The sequence below is a fragment of the Teleopsis dalmanni genome, chromosome 2 (assembly GCF_002237135.1).
Source record: "Teleopsis dalmanni isolate 2A chromosome 2, ASM223713v2, whole genome shotgun sequence".
NCBI classification, from domain to species: domain Eukaryota; kingdom Metazoa; phylum Arthropoda; class Insecta; order Diptera; family Diopsidae; genus Teleopsis; species Teleopsis dalmanni.
The window spans coordinates 142,576,582-142,596,801 of NC_051847.1; the positions used below are offsets into that span (position 1 = coordinate 142,576,582).

General features: G+C 29.8%; 1 protein-coding gene across 1 annotated transcript in view; it reads right to left on the reverse strand.

The window, feature by feature from the left end:
• Positions 1-15,472: 15,472 nt before the first annotated feature.
• Positions 15,473-20,220, reverse strand: part of LOC119675868 (nicotinamidase-like) — a 9,136-nt gene continuing 4,388 nt past the window's right edge. The window contains exons 2-6 of the mRNA XM_038087086.1: positions 19,552-19,735; positions 19,080-19,214; positions 18,706-19,003; positions 15,999-16,141; positions 15,473-15,901 (exon numbers count right to left, since the gene is read on the reverse strand). Coding sequence (XP_037943014.1) covers positions 15,761-15,901; positions 15,999-16,141; positions 18,706-19,003; positions 19,080-19,214; positions 19,552-19,735 — 901 coding nt within the window. The 3' untranslated portion in view covers positions 15,473-15,760. The remainder of the gene's footprint in view (positions 15,902-15,998; positions 16,142-18,705; positions 19,004-19,079; positions 19,215-19,551; positions 19,736-20,220) is intronic.

Genomic DNA, 20,220 nt, shown 5'->3' on the forward strand with positions numbered 1-20,220 from the left:
TTAATTTTGTATTTAATTATGCAAGCCTTTTATTGGGGTTACAGGATCCTTTGGAACGTACATCTACTACCCATTGATTTACATATTAAAAATATTGTTTGTAACAGCGTTTCAGACTAAAAGTGACAGGCGTCTAGACAGAACATACATATGGATATAACATGATTTTACACACAGTTCCATAACATAATATTGGATTACCTAAATCCATACTTATACTTATAAACAAATAAAAAAGTAGTAACTTACAAACAAATTACGATGTATCAATTTTTATAAATGGTTCAAAAACGAACTGCGGAGGAGAAGCAGTGTTGCCATTTATATTGACAGTCAAGCGGCTGAAAGATTAAACCTGCATTCCTTCATCATAAAATCAAAGCTAATTGAAGAATGTTGGAACTCTATTGGCGAGTTAAATTGGCCAGCTGTCAACACTTTTATCTGGAATGTTGGACACAGAACATAAAAGGTCAATGATATAACCATAAGGGTACCATAAGGGTGTGTTTTCTTGAAGCCCGTTAACTCTACTTTTGGGAACTCATTTTAAGAGAGTATTTACACACTGCAAAGCTTACTGCAGTTATCTTTGGGCACTGGTTTATAGGGAAACTGCGCATTTCATTAAATATTTATCAAATAATTAATTAATTTTTCTCTGAATGCCCGGTTCTGACTGCCATAAAAAATAAATTTTTAAGAAAGTACTTTTTTGACTGTTTGATATTTTGCTCATCCGGTAAGGACGAAACAAATATCTAATTTCGACGGAAGGGATTTAGTTTTTTATATCTTAAGGTTTCTTGAGAAGAATGTGGCCAATAATTACTAATTGGAAGTTACTGTCAATGGAAAGTTACTGCTGACCTGCTACTAACTAACCAATTAATCATTTTTTAACTACAAAAGGTGGACTTTTACTTGCAAATTGCTTTAAATATTCCATTTTGCAATTAAAAAGTAATAATCTTAACAATAATCTCTGTGTTTAGACTGCAGTCCTTTTGCACTCTAAAAAAATTATTCAATGTTTTATTAACATTTAAAAAATGTTGACACAAATAAAATATTAAAATTTTTATTTTTGTTAATAGATATAGTTAAAATAATTTAACATTTTTAATATGATCGAAGTAAGGATTGATGATTATACCCGCATCAAACTACTTATTCAATAGTCTTGCTGACTGATTGTACCGTTCTGTTCAACTTGTTGTTTGTTATTGATGTATATAATGTGTTCTTACTGTTTTTAATTTTTCTGCTGCTGCAGTTGCTATTTTTGCAGCTGTCAAAATAGGAACGTTTACCAGGACCATAATATCAACATCAACATCTCCAACAAAAACAATAACAATAACAAAATAACAACTACAAAATAACTTCATCTAATCACCCACATGCAAGAAAATGAAAACAATGCAAAAAGAAAACTTACACTGTGGTAAAAAGCTTTACTGAGATTTATTTACACTCATTAAAATTCTTAACAAAAGAAATTTAACCATTTGCAAAGCTTTTTCGCTGCGCTCTGCTCTGCTCTAACACACTAAATTCAAATTCGAGAGCATTATGTACACAAATAGCATCACAGCATTATAGAGTATGAGTAATATTTAGTACTAAAATTACAACTACAAAAACAATAACAGCAATAATAACAAACGAAGTCAGTAATTTTAAGCGCTCGTGTTAAACAATTTGTCAGTAAACATATATGAACATATACATATATGAACATATTTTGCATACACACATAAACTTACAGCAGCTTTACGTTTTACCGCTATCAGTTGATTTGACATTTACTTTTAGTTTGTTTAATATGTTTCTATGCATTTATTAATGTGTGCGTTGCTTTTTTTTGTTGTTTTTTATACCAATACTTACTCCGTAGTGGTTGTTTTTACTTTTTTTATATATTATTAATGTTACAATTTTTTAGTGTAATGTACACAAAACTTTTTTGTGTTGAGTTATACCAAACACAACATATCTGCATACACTCCGACAATAGTATATGCGCTTGCATATGCACATAAATGCAATAAACAATAGTAACTTGGCAAAAAGGTCTTTGACTGATTTTTTTCCTTTTTTTCCTTTTTTCTTTTGTTAATGTTTTGTTTCATGATTTGTTGCCAGTGTTGAATTATTGTTGTTTTTTGCTACAAATACTACGACTACTGTTTTTTGTTATTGTTGCTGTTGCTGTATTGCAGTGTTATTTCTTTGCTTTGTTTGTTGCTAGAACATACTTTTTTATTAAGAGTTTTATATTTTTATTTTTTCTTCTGTGCCTTATAAGCTATGTTGCAAGCAGAAAAGGATAACAGCATAAAGCATAACATAAAAAATAGATTTTTGTGTCAGTTGGTTGTTTCAGCTTTCCTACTTTAAAAATATGGCTAACATCTTGGAAATCGTTTGATGTGCAGTCTAAGCTGCTAATTTTTAATTGAATTTCCTTTGACGTAATGAGAAACTTTTTGATCATTTATAAAAGGTTTTCGTTAATTAATATTTAGATGATGGTCTTCATAGGATAGGGATAAGGTTGAAAAAATACGATTCTTGTTAAAACTTTTTATTATTATACATATCTTCACATAACATATGTCTTATATACTTGGTATTAAAAATCCAAACTTTTATCAAATTATTATCATAATTTTTTAAACTTTTATCATTTTGGCCAATATTTTCAAGGTTGAATCCAGATAAAAGATCCCGCCCTTGACAAAACTGTCAAAAGATAATAAATAATTTAAAAAATTATATATTTCTAATATATTTCTGTTTATACATATTATATATTTTAGTACAAATGTTGTCCTTAATAATACGTTTATATATTTTTTAAAAATATTTTTAATACTATTATTCTTAAAATTTCAATTTTTTTAAAAAAATTTAATGATAAATCCGAAACAGAAATAAACTACTCAAGTTTTTTGTGACATATTTTTTTGAAAATGAATTTAATTGGTATAAGTAATGAAAAAAGTTTAAGGTGATTGACAGAGCCCATTTATGACCATTTAAAAATTCCTCTAAAATGCAAATTCACAAAACCCATTTTGCTTCGTGTCTCCTATGGTATATTTATTTAAAATAATAAGTTCATAAAAAAAATTTCAACAAATCCGAGGTAAATTAGTCAAATACTATTTTGCTCTCAAAAGCAGGACTTTTTATGGTGTAATCCTTTATATAAAGATGAAATCGTTGGTGATCACACATCGAGTCGTTCTAATCCTAATCTAACTACAGTGGTACCTCGTATAATGTTATATAATCTTTTAAGTTTTGTGATATGAAATTCAGATATAGCGATGATGAGTGATTGTAGTTGTGGTATCTTGAAATAAGCAGTCAAAAAGAAATTAAAAAGATACTGTATTTTAGTATATGTTTCGTCAATATTCTGATGGTAGCCTCAGGATAAAAAAAATTACTTTAGCAAATATAAGTGACTTAAATTTATGGCGGAAATCTAATTTGGTTTACTTTAAAATTCAACAATCACACAAAAACCATAGTTTTTTTAACGTAATTACACGTAATTGGCATTACACAGTCAATGGTTCATTGACGGTTCGGTTACGAATGAAGGTGTCAGAGTTGGAATCGTCGGACCAGGCAAGAAGCATTAAAAAGCACTAGGTAAAAACACAAGTAACTTCCAAGCGGAATTTTACGCGATATTTAAGAGCGTTAAGTACCAGGGAAAAAGTGTCGCAGTAATAACAGACAGCCAATCGACTATCAAGTCACTAAACTCACATCAGGTGACTTCAAGACTAGTGCAAGAATGACTTTAAAAGCCAATAATCCTCGGCGAATCAAATTGGATGTCAATTCTCTGGATACCAGGACATACCGGCGTGCTTGGAAACGAATAAGCAGACAAAATAAGCAAGAAAGGAGCAGTTACTCCGTGGTGGAGCCAGGACCATTATGTAGATTTGTTCACAATACTCTCCTCTTTCTTTTATAAAAATGAAGGTGAACCAGAACAAAAACGAATACTAGGATACCGGGATTAGCACAATCCAAATTACTTATTGGTACCTATGACAATAATAAAAACTTAAAATCAACACAGAAATCTCAACGTGATATTGTAAACTAAAACACTACCTTACGAGACTGTTGCTGTAGATTCTGCGAAGAGAATGAAAAATCAGTCACATATGTGCTGTTAGACTGCCTTGCGCTTATGCACACACGGAATAGACCCCTACGGAAAAGGCAATAAAAAGTGTAAAATAGGTTCAATACTACTTTTTATTGATTCAAGATGACTTAGAGACATACTCTAAACCTAGAAGGGGGGACAATAGACCCGATGGTCGCAGTGCCACATCCCCTCTCAATAATTATAATTTCATTAAAGCTTGACGGATCGGTGCTCTTTACACGCGTATCAGCATAATGTGAAGAACGAAAGACACCGTTGGAATTCCAAGAATGTATACGTTTGGATATAGTTTCCTTTTTAGTTGGGAGCGAGGCCTTTCTAATATCTCTGCTGTTATTTGGGGCATAGTATGCGGTCAAAAAATGTAACTCCTTATTCATGAAAAATAATAAATACAATAATTCTAGCCTCATCACTGTAGTTTCTAAAAACGACCACCTATCCCTATTAAACGAATCTATCTTCATTGATTAGCACAACCGAACTGTGAATTTTGGTTGCCTTTTACGGCAGACAAGTCTTACCTCGATATAAATCTAACCTCTTTCCCACGACTAAACAAACAATAATTAAAAACTATTTGGCTTGAAAATTTAGCTTATATTAAGCTTATATTTATAAAATAAAAAGAGTTCTATAAGAACCATTTGCATATATACATGAAATTAATATTAAATTATTTGTAAATGAAATGAAAACGTTTTGCATAATAAAGAAGCGAAATTGACGAGCCATGCGGTCAAGGGCAATGCAAAAAATAGTTTAAATATTTGATATATGCAAATCACAATTTGAAACCCAATTTTTGATGTTTTGTTTGTTTTCACTGAAATCATTTTTCCAAAATAAATCCAATATTGCTTTAGTCTTTTTTCATGACAAAACTAATATTTTTGATTATTTTATTAAAACCATAAAAGCTTTTTTCTTTCTTTCCTAATATCTCAAATTATATAAATTTAAGAATTCTTTGCCATAAAATTAAGTTTTTATAATATTTTCCATTTAGCAAAATAGCTCGCAGATACAAGAATTAACTAATATTTCTTGAGCTAAAGCGTAGTATATATATTCCCTGAAAGTTTTAATAAATTCAATTGAATTCAACATCACGTACAAAAAACTTCAACTTAAACTAGCGCAACGTAAACACGTTCATAACTTAAAACGCAGATCCTTTATAAAGGATTCACAAGCACAAGCTAACACGACATGTACACGTTTCTTTGGAATGCAGTTTTTGTACGCTTTTGTCTGTTGTATCTCGCCATTGTTTTTCTTATTGTTTTGCAGCTCGTATTTTGCAGCTGAAACTAAAGCTGAACACAGATCTGCCACAAAGAAGAACACACAGGACTATACATTACGTACCACTTCATACTTACAGACAAATATTGTATTCACTTTTGTATTTTACCTATGCGGTATCTTTTCTGAATAAGTATTTCTGATTTACAACAAGTGGAGTGTGCGTCACTTGACTGGACCGAAGCAAGTATAGCGAAATATGAATTTTTGGACAAAGATGAGAAAAAACGTATTCAAACAATAAGTAGAGTCCAAAGCTATAGTCGTGCAATGAACTTTCAGAAAATATTATATTTATAGGTCATTTTAACTATATTCATACTATTATTATTCATACTTATTTTTTACGGATTTTGAGTGTAAAACAGCATATATTGCTATATATTGGTCGAATCAAGTGCAATAATCTAACCATAGCAATAAAGACACAATGTAAAAAGTTCACTTAAGCACTACTTTCCTAACTAAAAAGCTCCAATTAGAAGAAAATATCTGCCTAATAATACATCTCCAATTCTAACTTTCAAACTTCAATTAGGAAAGTGCTACCTAATTGAGGTCAATTAAGGACTACTACCTCATTAAAGTCAACTAAAGTATATAATTAGGAATAAAAATTATAAATTTTTGAAATTACGTTCAATTTTATTCATTAGGAATTTTTAAGTTCATTGATTCCATTAAACTTAAATCTGAATCTGGATGCGGTGTCTCCTATTCCATTTCGTTTTTCGTGTTGTTCGTTGTTTGTTAATTGCATTCCCAAAGTGTAAACACTTGTAGAATTAATGCTAATTAAGGTCTGTTAAATGTGAAAAGTAACCATAGTATTAGCTTCAAACATTCAATTCTATCAACAAAAATAAATTTAAGGTTTTAATATAAATAAATTAGGCATGGTAAACTAAGATTATTAAGAAATCAATTTATTTCCTCCCAACAGCGAACTTAAATGTAATTTTTCACTTACAATTTCATACTAAAGTTGCACTGTCGTTATATCTTTTGTTTAGATCACTTTAAAATATGAATTTTTTATGACAAAATTGGTTTGATTGAATTATCTTATATGGAAAGTCGAAAACAGATTTTCGCTATATTTTACTTGTTACGAAAATAAAAGTTAAAAATGCTGTTCAATAAGAAATTATTTGACATATATGGAGAATATGTACTGACAAAACCCGAAAAATTCGTTTTGATATTAAAGGTAATTCCTGTTCTGAAAGCCTGGTAAAAGTTAATTAAACAAAAAGGATGATTCGGCTTAAAACACTTTAAAAATTTATATTTGTAAAAAAGTGATATTATCTATTTCATAAGATTTCAACAACATAATATTTCGTTCTTTTTAGTTTCCACTATGCAACACCATGATCAGTTTAAAAGTACAGTGTTATTAGATTTATAAATTGAAGTAATTATTTAATTAAACAAAAAATGTAAGAATTAATCAATAGAAAAGGTATTGTATATATAACTTAGGTAACTCGTCAAAAACTTTTGCAGTTTGGGTAAAACTTACTGCCACAACCATCATATATTCCAAAAAGTGGCCACATCTGATTATTACTTGTTATCATGAATTTAGATCACTTATTTGTTAGCAAAGATTGTTATCATGGAATTGGACCACTTATTTGTTAGCAATAATCTGAAGTAAAATCATGCTGCTGTTACAAAGATGCACCGAAATGTAGAATGTATAATTCAATAAAGTGGTTTTAGGCTATGGGACAAGGTTGCCCACATCGTGAGGTCTTTCGTATGTATTAATGATTGTATTAATTAATGAGATTGTATTAATGATTTTAAAAGTATCGAAAATTTTAATATAGCAACAATTGAAAGCAACAAAAAATGAAAACGTGTAGAACATTTATCAGATGAACAAATTCAACAAAAACGTAAACAACAACGTGATTTGTATCAAAAAATAAAATTAAATTCCAATATTGCATGTTGGGAAGGACAAAAGTAATATACATACGTACTCTTTCATATTAAACAATATATGTTATATGTGGTTTTAACATTCTCTACAAGAGACATCAAACATTTTTAAGAACTTCAAACTAGACCAAAATTTGATGTCTTCATTTCAGAATGTTAAGAGCATATACATATTGTTGAATATGAAAGAGTACATATAAATATAACCGGTGTCCTTCTTCATGCAATTTCAATATTCAACATTGGCGTTTAATTTTATTTTTTTAAACAAATCACATTGTTGTTAACGTTTTTGTTGAATTGTTTCCAAATTTAAACGTTCAATATATTTATAAACGTCTACATGGAGCATATCCCCCCAGTTATATAAAAACATTTTGATAGCATTTGCATTCTACCAATATAGTAATTATAAAACACAAATATCGTACATAAAATCACAGTTTTGGGTATAAAGAAATGATTGGAATTTTATGGTGCCATAATTTTTACCTACAGTATAAAAATAAATGGATTAAGAAAATGTATCTCAAAAGCGCCAACAATCCTCTGCATTGTGTTAACAATGCAAGGTATTTTTGAGATTACTTAACTGCTTACACGTACGATTTCTACTTCAGCCTGTGTACGTACTGTTGGCTACTGCAACTTTGGTCGTAAATAATTCGCCTGATACCGGAACAAAAGTTCGGCGTTGTATGTGCCGGTTTATCCATTCGCCTACCAAAAAGGCCATGTGCTCACACACATCTTGCACCAGCACCAGCACCAGGACACGGCAAACATTGGCAACTGTTTCATTACAATGGACACTTCATTTTGTTTATGGCCATGTTTACGTTTTGTAAAATGACGCTTTAAATGCTGCAGCAAATGACATGAACAGATTTCGCATAAAATTGTTGACATTTAATTGTTTACTTAAATCTTTTTTTATACTTTCTACTCTTTTACAGTTGTGGTATCACCCATTGTGCCAATGTACTAGGTACTAGGTACACGTAATTCCCATTTGTGCTGAAGCAAATTTTTCTTCTTGCCATTTTCTCATATGAGTGTGTGCAAATTTTAATAGCTTTTTCGTGGTCAATATTTAAGTGTGTAGTATGTTTCAGATATAAGTGGGTGTGGCAAAAGGCATTTAAAATTTTTAACAATTTGCGGTTTGTTGGGACAAAAATAAAAACAATATAAACCCCAAAGTCTTTGGGTGTGATTTGTTGTCACTAGAAATGTCACGCTAACATTAACATTTAGTTTGTCCAAATAAAAAATTAATTTGTTGGTTTTTGGCTTAACCAGAATGTGCACAGAAATCTATTCAATTTATAACGACAATATTTCCTTGGACCATGTGGCTTCCCGACATATTCAAAGTTAAAACAAGTTTTAGCAAATATTTAAATCATTTTTTCATATAACATTTTGTGTGCATAGCATGATTAATTGAATTTGGTAAATCATTTTTACACTCAACAAAAAATATAATTTAGAATAACAAATGTGTTAAATTTTAAATGTTTTGCATTAACAAATATGTATGCACAGCATCGTCATGATAAAAGAGAATAGCTATTTCTCTTCATCGAATCCAGTTGATTTTATTAAAACGCTTAATGTAATCCAGTTATCTACTGACATAGATACTAGAATTGATCATATTCCAAGCCTGTATTTGACAATACGTGGTTATATGACTAAATGAATATCCATTTAATTGAAAACAAAGTAAAGGTGAATTCTGCTGCCCCTTTATACTCATTGTAAAGGAATAGGTCTCATAGGAATCATTTATCACGGCCCCAGGACTTTTTTTGTGGAAAAAGTCGGTTATTAGTCAGTTATAAACAAACTTAATATACATTCGCTTAAATAAAGGTTCCAATTCAATAAAATATATCATATCAAAATTAATCACATCAAAAATAAGGGAATTTAGTTTTAAATGGAACTTTACATGAAACGTTTTGTGCAAAACAGCATTTATATGCTATATTGCATCACTTAAATAAATAACGTATTATAGCCAAAGCGTGAATGATTTTGTAGGCGGTGTTTAAATTTAATACTTTATCATAGCATTATTATGTTTAATAGGATATAATGAACGTTATGACCGGTTCCCAATGGTTTTTTTCGCAGTGCATAGTTGTATCAATTTTTTAAGGGTATCGGTACTTTAAACAAAATAAATGTTGTTCTACCAGTGATGGTAATCTGTGATTTATGATAATAAGTTGTGGCTAGCTGTTAATCTGAGTAAGAAAGACGGACTAAAGCAGTATGTTTTTTTTCTTTCAGTCACTCAAGGATTCAAAAGAAATTAAAATATATATTAAAATTAGAAAGCAATTAAGGTCTGCAACTTTAATGCGTATAAATTTTCAAAATATTGGGCATCACAATGTTATATACATGACATTGTTATTGATAAGCGATGTTCTGTCAAATTTTTAAGTAATTGGGCCATTGCGTAGATAAAGAAACTTGTAGTATTTATTTCGATTTGTTTGTCTTAGAAATTTTGCAGCAAAAAAGTGTTAAATAATAACTTTTAGGAACTAGTTATTTATAAAACAATACCATTAACTTAAATTTTTATTTACCTTGATGAGAACTTGATATTAAATTATGTTAATAAGAAAATTTTTAAATATTCGATGACTAAATTTGATCAAAGTATTAAAGTGAATGATAAGTTTATCCTTAAGATAAAATTTGCAAATGACATGAGCTAAGAGCTAATAGTCTAATCGGATAAATAAGAACGGTTAATTCATATAGCGAAGAACTTAGTCTTCACATTAAAATACCTATGTATACCTATACTTTTACAACATATTTGAATGTAAGCAAAAAAACTATTTTCAAAAAAAATAAAAAATAATATGGTTATTAACAGAACTACATAAATAAATTGTGAAGTTTTAAATGTGAGGAATATATGGGATCACTAAAAACTGGGTTTGTTTGAAAGCAACAAAGTATTAAATAAAAATTACGTTTCATATATTTCTCACATACAAAAAGATATTAAACAGTTATAATCTTAATTTTAAATTCAAAACCAATCTTGTAAAATGATAAATGGGGTCTTAACTGTTCTATGCTATGGAAATCTGAACTTTAACAACTGCAGATATCAATAAACTCGAATGTTCTATATATATATATTTTATTTTATACAAGCTACTAAAAATATGTACGTTGTATTTTCCAGGCTACATAGCACCCGACAATGATCCTACCTTTTAATCCTTATAATCCATGAAATACCCTCAAAGGTGTTTCTTCCGCTTGTACGTCAGTGCCGGGCATATCCATAGCACATGATATGCGGTTTGTCTCTCTTCTCTACAGTATCTGCAGGTTGAGTTGGATTGGATTCCTAACTTTGTTAAGTGATTATTTAATGTGCAGTGATCAATTCTTATGTTACTTTTTCTTAGTTTTATGCAATCATTGAAGCGTTTTAGGTTGAATGTCTTTAACAGCATTCTAGATTCCTTTCCTTTTTCTCTGCGCCATTCATAAAAAGAGGTAGAGACCCTTGGCTTAGATCGCAGAAAGATTCTGGGCCTCTTTTTCATTGAAGTCGCGCCTCCTCTTACGAGTTTCTCTGCTATTTCATTATCTTGGAGTCCAGCATGCCCAGAATCCAAATTAAGTGTATCTGATTGTTCCAGCCACGTATGTGGAACTTGTTAATGCTCTCCAATACCAGTTTGGATGTTACCTAGTAAGGTATTTGCTTATATATACTTCAGATCGTAAACAGATCTGAACAGATGCTGTATATACAAGTAAAATGGTGCGGCTCTACCATGTAGTACTCATTCTACATGTATTACTCATTCTGTCTTCCTACCTATTGAAACTAGCATTTAGTTATTGAGAAATTCGGATGCTATAATGGATGCAACTGATTGGTCCGATTTACACTATCATGAACGTAACATGAACATGAATTTGAAAACCAGTTACTTATAGATGGCAGAGAGAAGAGAGTATGATGTGAGTTCATGAATACTTTAAATTTCTGTGCTCTGCACTTCTACACACAAGCATTTTATACGTTTACACAAAACAAAACAAATTTCACGCTCATGACAGTTTATGATAGTGTAAACTGAACTGACAGTTCATGTTGTCGTCAAGTTCACCTCACGTTCATGATAGTGTAAATAATCCCATTAACTTATTATTAGACACATTAGATCAGTAAAAATAACAAACAAAAATAGCTTATTAAGACTTGCTGGGTACTGATGCAGGAATGAAAAAGCCAATTCCGTGGACATCTTATATCGGGTGTGGAACTGGGACTCAAAGAAACACTCTGAATATATGAATGATCAAAATTGGTCCCTTGGTCCTAGTGAGAGATCACTTAATCATAATAATAATCAATGTATGTAGTATTAAAGCTTTTACAGAGTTAAAGCAAACAATTTTTCATTGCAGATATCTGTTTTTATTTATTTTTATTGACAATTTTAAATATATCTGTCTATATATTGTACTAATACTTTTCTTGGGTCTTTGTTCTGATAACACTCATTAAAGGAAGTGCACACAAATCAACGCACAATTACAATTTTTTGCTTGTGCGCAAATACTCGTTCACAGAATGGTGAATACTCGTACACATGTACACATAACTCATAATACACCACAAGGATTACCACATCACCCTTTCAGCAATTTTGATAAAAGTTTTATGAAGTTGTTTGCTTTGAGCTGGAAAATTTGAAACCGCAATTAAAACTTTTAAAGTTTACCAAAGTTTTCGGAGACCCCAAACATACGAGTATATATCACAAATCCGCAAGGATACACTTTAACGTATCCGTAGTAAAAGACTTAAAGTGCTTATTGGATTAATATTTCATGTGTGCAAACTACTTTTTAAGGTGAAAACTTATAGTTTGAGTATGTGAAATATATTTTTAATTAAACTTTCTCCGAGTTTAATTGTTAAAAATTAAATTCTAAAATTGCCACTCAACAAAAACTTCAACGCAGTCAAAGCAGACAAAACGGACAAAGTAGACAATGCAGCAGTATAAATAGTTTTGCGCTAAAAATATCTTTGTATAAAAAAATACTCGTAAATTTGAAAATTGCCAATGAATTATGTGCTAAACGGCAATTCAAATATTTTACCATAAAAATATTACATACAAAATGGGTAAGGCGAACGGTTAGGCTAATACCAACAATTTTACAGCAGCTGCAAATTTAAGTAAAAATCAACAACTTTGCTGGAATAAAAGAGAAAATTAAATATAAAAGAAAAACTTGTAACCAATTTTACAATTTCCGTTTATAATGTATACGTTCAATATTCAAGTTTTGGTGGCCATTATTTTTACTGAAACTATCAGCATCATTACCAGCACGTTTAACTCTTTACAATTTAAGTATCCGAAAAAAGTCGCAGATATGCTGTTAAACCGTAAAAGCAGCTCATAGTTTGGCAATAAGCCAACAACGGCCGTATGACAATCATCCAAAGAGTTTCACAAGATACCAGTTGAAAAAGCCACTTTTGGACCAATAGCTATACATATAAAAACAACAACAACAACAACAGTAATAACAGCACTGCTACAACAACAATGTCAGCAAAGGAATAATGTCAGACAGAAATGTGGCCAAGTGTAGTAGTACTGACAAAACTGATAAAGTAAAAGTGTGTCCGTGTATTTTATGCACCTCTGCTTCGGAAACTGACATACAACAAAACACTGTAGAAATTTAAGGACCTCTAGGATAAGCAGTACAGATATAGTAAGACAAACTCGAAACGAGAAATGAAAATAAAAATAAAAATTAAACTAAACAAGAATTTATCTACAAACAACGAGAAGAGCGAGCACAAACAAAACTAGGCTAAATGTCCGTCCAACATAGTATAGCCGTCGGTTGGGTATAGATTTTAACCCTTTGCTACATCTTTACTCCACCTCAAGTACACTTTATGCTGTTGAATGTTCAGTGTCTTATAGTTTGTTATGCATATTTTCTGGCATGTTTACGAAATGTATTTAAATATGCTAAATTCGAAATATTTTAAAAGTTATAAAAACAAGCAAAATTATTTTGATATAAAGAGAAATTTTCCGAAATGTAAATAAAGCCTTTTTAAGGGTTAAAGAAAACTAGGGCAAACTTAAATTAGTTGTAAGCTGTCCTAGAAAAATTATTTTGAATTAATTTCAACTCAAAAATAGTCTGCTTTTTGAAGAACTCATTTTTTTTCGAATGTGTGATGATATTGTTAGTGATGGTTAATTAAGCTTTACAATTATTTAAGGTTTATCTACTTCAGTTTAAATCTTCCACTTTTGAAAAGAGTGATACTTGAAGCACAAAATTACAACACGCGTGGAATATCCGATTATAATGAAATATTTATAAAATATAAACTTAATTCTCACACATGTTTTGTACATGAGTCATACGATACGAAAAATACAGTTGAAGCTAGAAAGTGTAAGTCAAAAGATATAGTCAACAAACTGATAGTTAGGATGGCGAAGATTTCTGTCTGAAATATTGAGGTAAAATCGCAGAGATGATATGATTTACTAATCTTTAGATCTATAGAAGATTCCAGCTCCAATGCTTTTGTTCATCTTAGACCCTTCGATCAACAAACTGGTGTGCAATGAAAAAAAAATTTGTCGACTTATCCTACATAGAATAACAAAAAGGTTTCTATGCACAATTTCATTTGATTAATATAAACTAATTTAATGTTAATTAGTGAAAAAGGGACTGATGGTATGCAGATGAACGACCAACGAATGTGACTATATCGATTCATATAACGGAAAAACTTTTGACAAAAATAATAAAAGATATCATCAATAAGTCTTTGGTATGGTACACATATGGCATCCCTTACAATTCGGAAGAATAAAATTCTCCATACTATACTTCTCAAAATTTATCAATATTCTAATAATTCATTTACAATTTTTTAATTTTCGAATGTGTGCAAAAGTATATTAAAGACAAAGCGCTGAAATTTTTTAATTCTGTGGATGCTCACACTAATTCAAAATTGCACTCTTTTAAATTAAATGCAATATATATTCCGTCACGAAGATATGCTCGACTTCAAACTGTGGTTCTGTAAATTCTACTAAATAACTCATTATCAGTATTCAGAGAATCACGTGTTGTAGTGAATCATCCAAGTAGTCACAGACAGTATTGAGTAAATATGATTAAGAGACTAACTTCCGTTTGATCAAACAGTGAAGAAGAAAAAGAGGCAGAAATTTGGCTCTATCAGAAAAACAATTGCTTTAATTACTTTCTATTTGCGAAACGAAAAAATAAATATCTAATTTTTAAATTAAAATTTTAGTTCTGTGACTGCAATCCTTTCTATTTAGCACCTGACTATAAAATCTTCACTTTTTTGAGTTGTTTTCAACTTACAAATCCATTGTTTTGGTTTTTTTCTCTTTAGAATATTGTGGTGAGTCCACTCTATATCAACAGTTCAAAATCTTTGCAAAAAATCTATTTTCACTTAATCGAAAAGTGAATCTATCTAGAATTAGATGCTATGTCAGCAAAAACTGTTGATTGAGAGATTCTGCACCAATTTTCTGGTTTCCAATTATTTGTTTAGTTTCAAATTTCATACAAAAAATTTGTTTTAATCTTGATAATTTTTTAAAGTTTCTGTTATTTAATAATAAAAATAAAAAAATTTTGAAACTTAAACAACACATAAATACTTTTTTAAATAAATTTTTATTACTGCAACATGTGTGTATATTAAACAAAATAGTTTATTGCAGTTTTAATAATAATCTTTATTCCATTTTAATATTTTTGCTTTAAAATTAATCAGTGCAATTATTTTGTTCAGTTTTTCACATGATTCCAACTATATATAGTTTGTAATTAATAAAAATAAATAAAATTATTACTAATTCCCCTAAGACAAGAAAGTTTTGAAATTTTTAAATATCGTATAATAAGTTACATGTTTCTTCAAGGCAAAGTATTCTAAGTACCAAATGTCAAACAAAATACAATATAAAATTGAAAATAAAACCAATTAAAGATAAGAGATGTGCTTAAATACTATATACTTTTCCATAAATAAATAAGTCATGATATGCTATTACGAAACCCTAAATATTATTTCAAAATACTCGTTACTACAGTTCAGTTTTGTGAAGGATGTACATTTTTAAAATAAAATAGTGAAGTTTGAAACCAAGCCTGTGCTTCAGTTTTACGTCCTTACTGATTTTAATGCAGTTAATTTGAATCATCTCTTATTCTTTGAACTGGACGTGTTTCATTGCGCTGCGATAGTGCAGAGTCAGGATTTTTTAGTTCCATAGCTAATTTGTAACCAAGTTCAGGACGACGATCACGTCCTTCAGCCATTCCTTTAACCTGTTAAAACAAGAAATATGAAAAGTTTATAGTATGCAAATTGCATTTTTTAACCAGTTTATGGCAATAATAATAGCAGCAATTTGCAAGGACTCACCTCATTGGAATGCACAATGACGCCGTGATGGGTAATCACCGTTTCCTTGGTATGTTCAATATCATGAAAATCAGTGCCACGACAGCAATCATCAATCAAAATAGTGCGATAACCAACGGATAAAGCATCAGCAGCCGTAGCACCTTGAAGTAGAACGGAAGGTGACGTGAATATATCTCAGTTAAGCAAATAGTTGGACGAGGTACGAAAATCGTTCTGAAGCTTTGTAAAAATATTTAATTAACAGCTCACTAAATATTTAAGGTAATGAAGCCAGAAACTATACTCGTACTGTAAAATTTTTGAGTTTACAATTTACAACGAATATACCCTACAGCTTAATAAGCAGGAAGTTATTAAGGCTTGCATTCCAGACGTGCAAGAATATAATTGGTACGATGAAGTGTGAAAAATAATTTTAAAAGTTAATGAAAAAATGTATAAAATACAAAAAAATTATTACTTAATAAAATTGAATTATTCTTGTTATAGCATTTTTTGCTTCATTAATTAACTCGCATTATTAATTAAAATAACAGCGTCATATGAACCATATCAGTGAAAGCAAATTATCAATGACACTATCGATGACTTTATTAATTATACTATCGATTTTAATGATAATTAACAATGTTTTAAAAAACTATCGAATTTTTCTCTAAAGGTGGGAAGTAGGGATAATATAATAGTAATGTTTTGTGTAGACTCACAGCAAATTAAGATACTTTATTAGTTTAACATATAAACATTGTGTTTAAGGCACGATTGTAAGCATTTATAAAACGATTCAATATCACATTTTAGTACTCCTTGCTTCAGTTTTTTTATATATCAGTGTTATTCAGAGCAATGGGTATATTTTTAATTCAGTGAAAAACGTATAATTTTGCTATTATTGCTATTCTATCGTAATTGGTACGCAATAGCAAACAATTTTATTTTATTTACATTTATAAAAAGATTTGAAGAATAATTAGTATAATTTTTTTCTGTGCTTTTACTTTTTTATCTTATTTTATTTTTTTTTCTTTCATATTTTTTTTTTTCTTATATTATTATATTTTAAGAATGTGATTTAATAACTTAGAGAATGCACAGATATGAAAACTTTTTCTCCTAATTTAGACTAGAACAAAATTCTATCCGTTTTTGTTCTTTGGAACAGATTCATCATTCCCATCTTAAGGGAATGACTATAGTTATTTACGTATTTATATTAATACTATTGTAATAGATCTTAGAGGTTGTACGTACACATAAGTTAACCTCCATGTTAAGTTAAGCATATAGTTATATATGTACATTGGATGATTTTAAAAAGTATCTTCCGTTTTTCGTCCATTTTTTAACAAAAACTTTTTTTATTCAATTATTAATTACAATCATATGTTTGTTAACCATTATTATTTCTGACATCTTGCTATTTTTCGGATAGCTTCATAAATCAATGAGTGTAGAACTTTTGTGATTTATGAAGAAAAAACTTGGCCAAGTGATTTTTAGCAGCTCTTCGGTCGGACAATTTTTAACCATTAAGAGAGTTTTATGAAAACCGAAATAAATGCTAGTCAGATGGACGAATTACACAGCTGTCTTCACAAAAATGTGACCTAAAATGTCACTCTTCAAATATGTGTTGGTTTGACAAAATTGAATCAGTGTCGCCAGCTGTTTGGATACCAGCACATTTTGTGACAAAAAACGACTGTTATTTCAAATATAACCAAGTATATGATTTTAATTAGAGTTGAGAGAATATAAAAAAATTTAAGTAAACTAGCACACGGAAGCATTGAGAAAATGTGAGCGATCTCTGACAAATAACCTACAAATTTCATTTTTATGACGAAATATTTTTGTATGAACTATTTAGTATATATTATTATTCATACGAATTTCCTATTTTTTATTCTACTCTTTCAACTATAGATAATAGTGTTTTATCAATTTAACTCTTACTTTAGACTAAGATGAAAACTATTGCGGTTAGGTTAAGCAACTCCAACCATCTACTTAGGCGTATTGCTTTATTATGTTAATAGAAATTTTGAAATTTATCAGGAATTATAGACAATGCTCAACAAGCTGTTGAGGGAAAAAACATATTACTGACTAAGATCTCTTCGAGTGTGTTTTACTACAATGTTTATTTTTTATTGCTTCATGACATCTTGAGAAATACAAGGCTGTTTTATTAATAGTTAATATTTTTATTATTTGTGAGTTAACATTAAATTTAATTTTAGAGTTAACTAAGAATGAGTTACTGGACTGCTAGATCCTTCGCCCAGTATTAATAGTGTATAAACATACATGTTTTCATTTTACCAAATGAACGTTTGAAATTTGAGTTGTACATTTTTTAAAAGGGTCTTTGATCTACCTTTATAATTATCAATTAAGATTTTTTATTATTTTTCACTTTATATAAATTTGTATAACTATTAGTAGTTCAAATACCCAATTGTCTTCTATCGATAGTTTTGCACAACAAATACACATATATATCATAGAAAAATTAACAAACATATAAGATATTTGAATTTAATAGAAAATGTAATGATTCACATACTGATTTTTTAGTTGATTTCTGATTTAATTTGATTTGTTTAGTTTTGTTTTGATTCGTTTTATTTTCCTCAAATATTGAAATCCAGAACTCATCTTTAGTGGAATATATTAAAAAAATTGAATTAATTAAACTCACCAACACAAACATCATAAGCTAATCCACATACGTATATATCGGTAGTTCCCTTCAGTTTTAACTGTGCATTTAGCGAAGTATCTGAAAGTTTTTTATTATCCCAGAACACTGAATATGAATCTACTTCTGGATTTGTGCCCTTATAAACTTTAACACTGTTGTCCGCTATTTTCAAATCCTTATGCAATTCAGCACCCCATGAATCTTGTACACAATGACGTGGCCAAAGCCGTTGCTTCATTGGTGGTGGACCAGCAAATATCACAGTATCAAATACTTGCGCAGAGTCCGCATCAATCTATAAAAAACATTGCGGTCATATATATATAAACAATATTTCCACTTATTATTTTATATTTGTATAAATCACTAACTGGTGACGATTCATCCATAGGACGCATTTTAACATTGTCTATAAAAGAAATATGATCACTGGGATGCCAATCTAATGAATAAAAGGTAGCATCAAAATCAACTGTTTCCAATAGGTTATTAATAGGTTCAAGTATCTATAAATATAAAAAGTAAGATATTTAAAAAACTGCATAAATATTTGTAAGAAATTCCCTATCTTTTAGAGCACTTTATTGGCTGCATATGAATACTAACCAATATCAACAGTAACGACAAACGGAAACGACTTAAGTAAAGAATATCCGTTACTGAACGGCACACCCGTCACCCGTTACACACAATGTAAACCATATCACTTCCGTCGCTTACACGGGTATCACTTTGAACCACCCAACTAGAGCCCACCACTGAAGCCATTACCATTTCAACTTTTACTACTCATATTTCTTGCGTATCACATTTTTCTTATTTTTATTCCCTTTAAGTACTCACCTCATATCCTTTTTGCTGTGCACTGCAATTACTTATATCCAAAGAACCACTTATAAAGTCATTTTGTACATCAACAATGAGAAATGCGTTTACGGGTCGCACAATCTGCAAAATAAACAAAAAATTAAAGCATACAGGAAGAGATACATTGAGGAAGAAAAAAGAACAGCAGCCGGATGTGAGGCTGACATAGTCGTAAAACAGTACGGCGCATTAAAGCCGATTAAGTATAAAAAATTTTACTGTAAAAAACTACAAACTGTGTTGTTTTTTTTATTAATATTATATTTTTAATATTAAAGATTATTTTTAGTGTGCTTTTTCTCCTGTTTTTGATTCGTGCGCGTCTTGCCCAACGTTTGAAGTGTAACGTTTGCATCCATGCATAGACCGCGAAATCAGGCTCATAAACCGGAAATAATAATTTACGTAAATGGTTAGTGCTAAAGCCTTAAGGTTAAAAGTTATTAAGTTCTCAGCTATAAATTATTTTCTCTATGTAGCAAAAAATTGGTATAAGGACGAGAAGGAAAAAAGAATTTTAGTGTGTATGAGCTTCGTTTCTTATGTGTACCTTATAGAATAATCGTATTAGTATTTGTAATTACGTAAGCAATTTAATTTAAATTAATAATGGTATTATCAACTTAAAAGCTTCTGATTATGAAA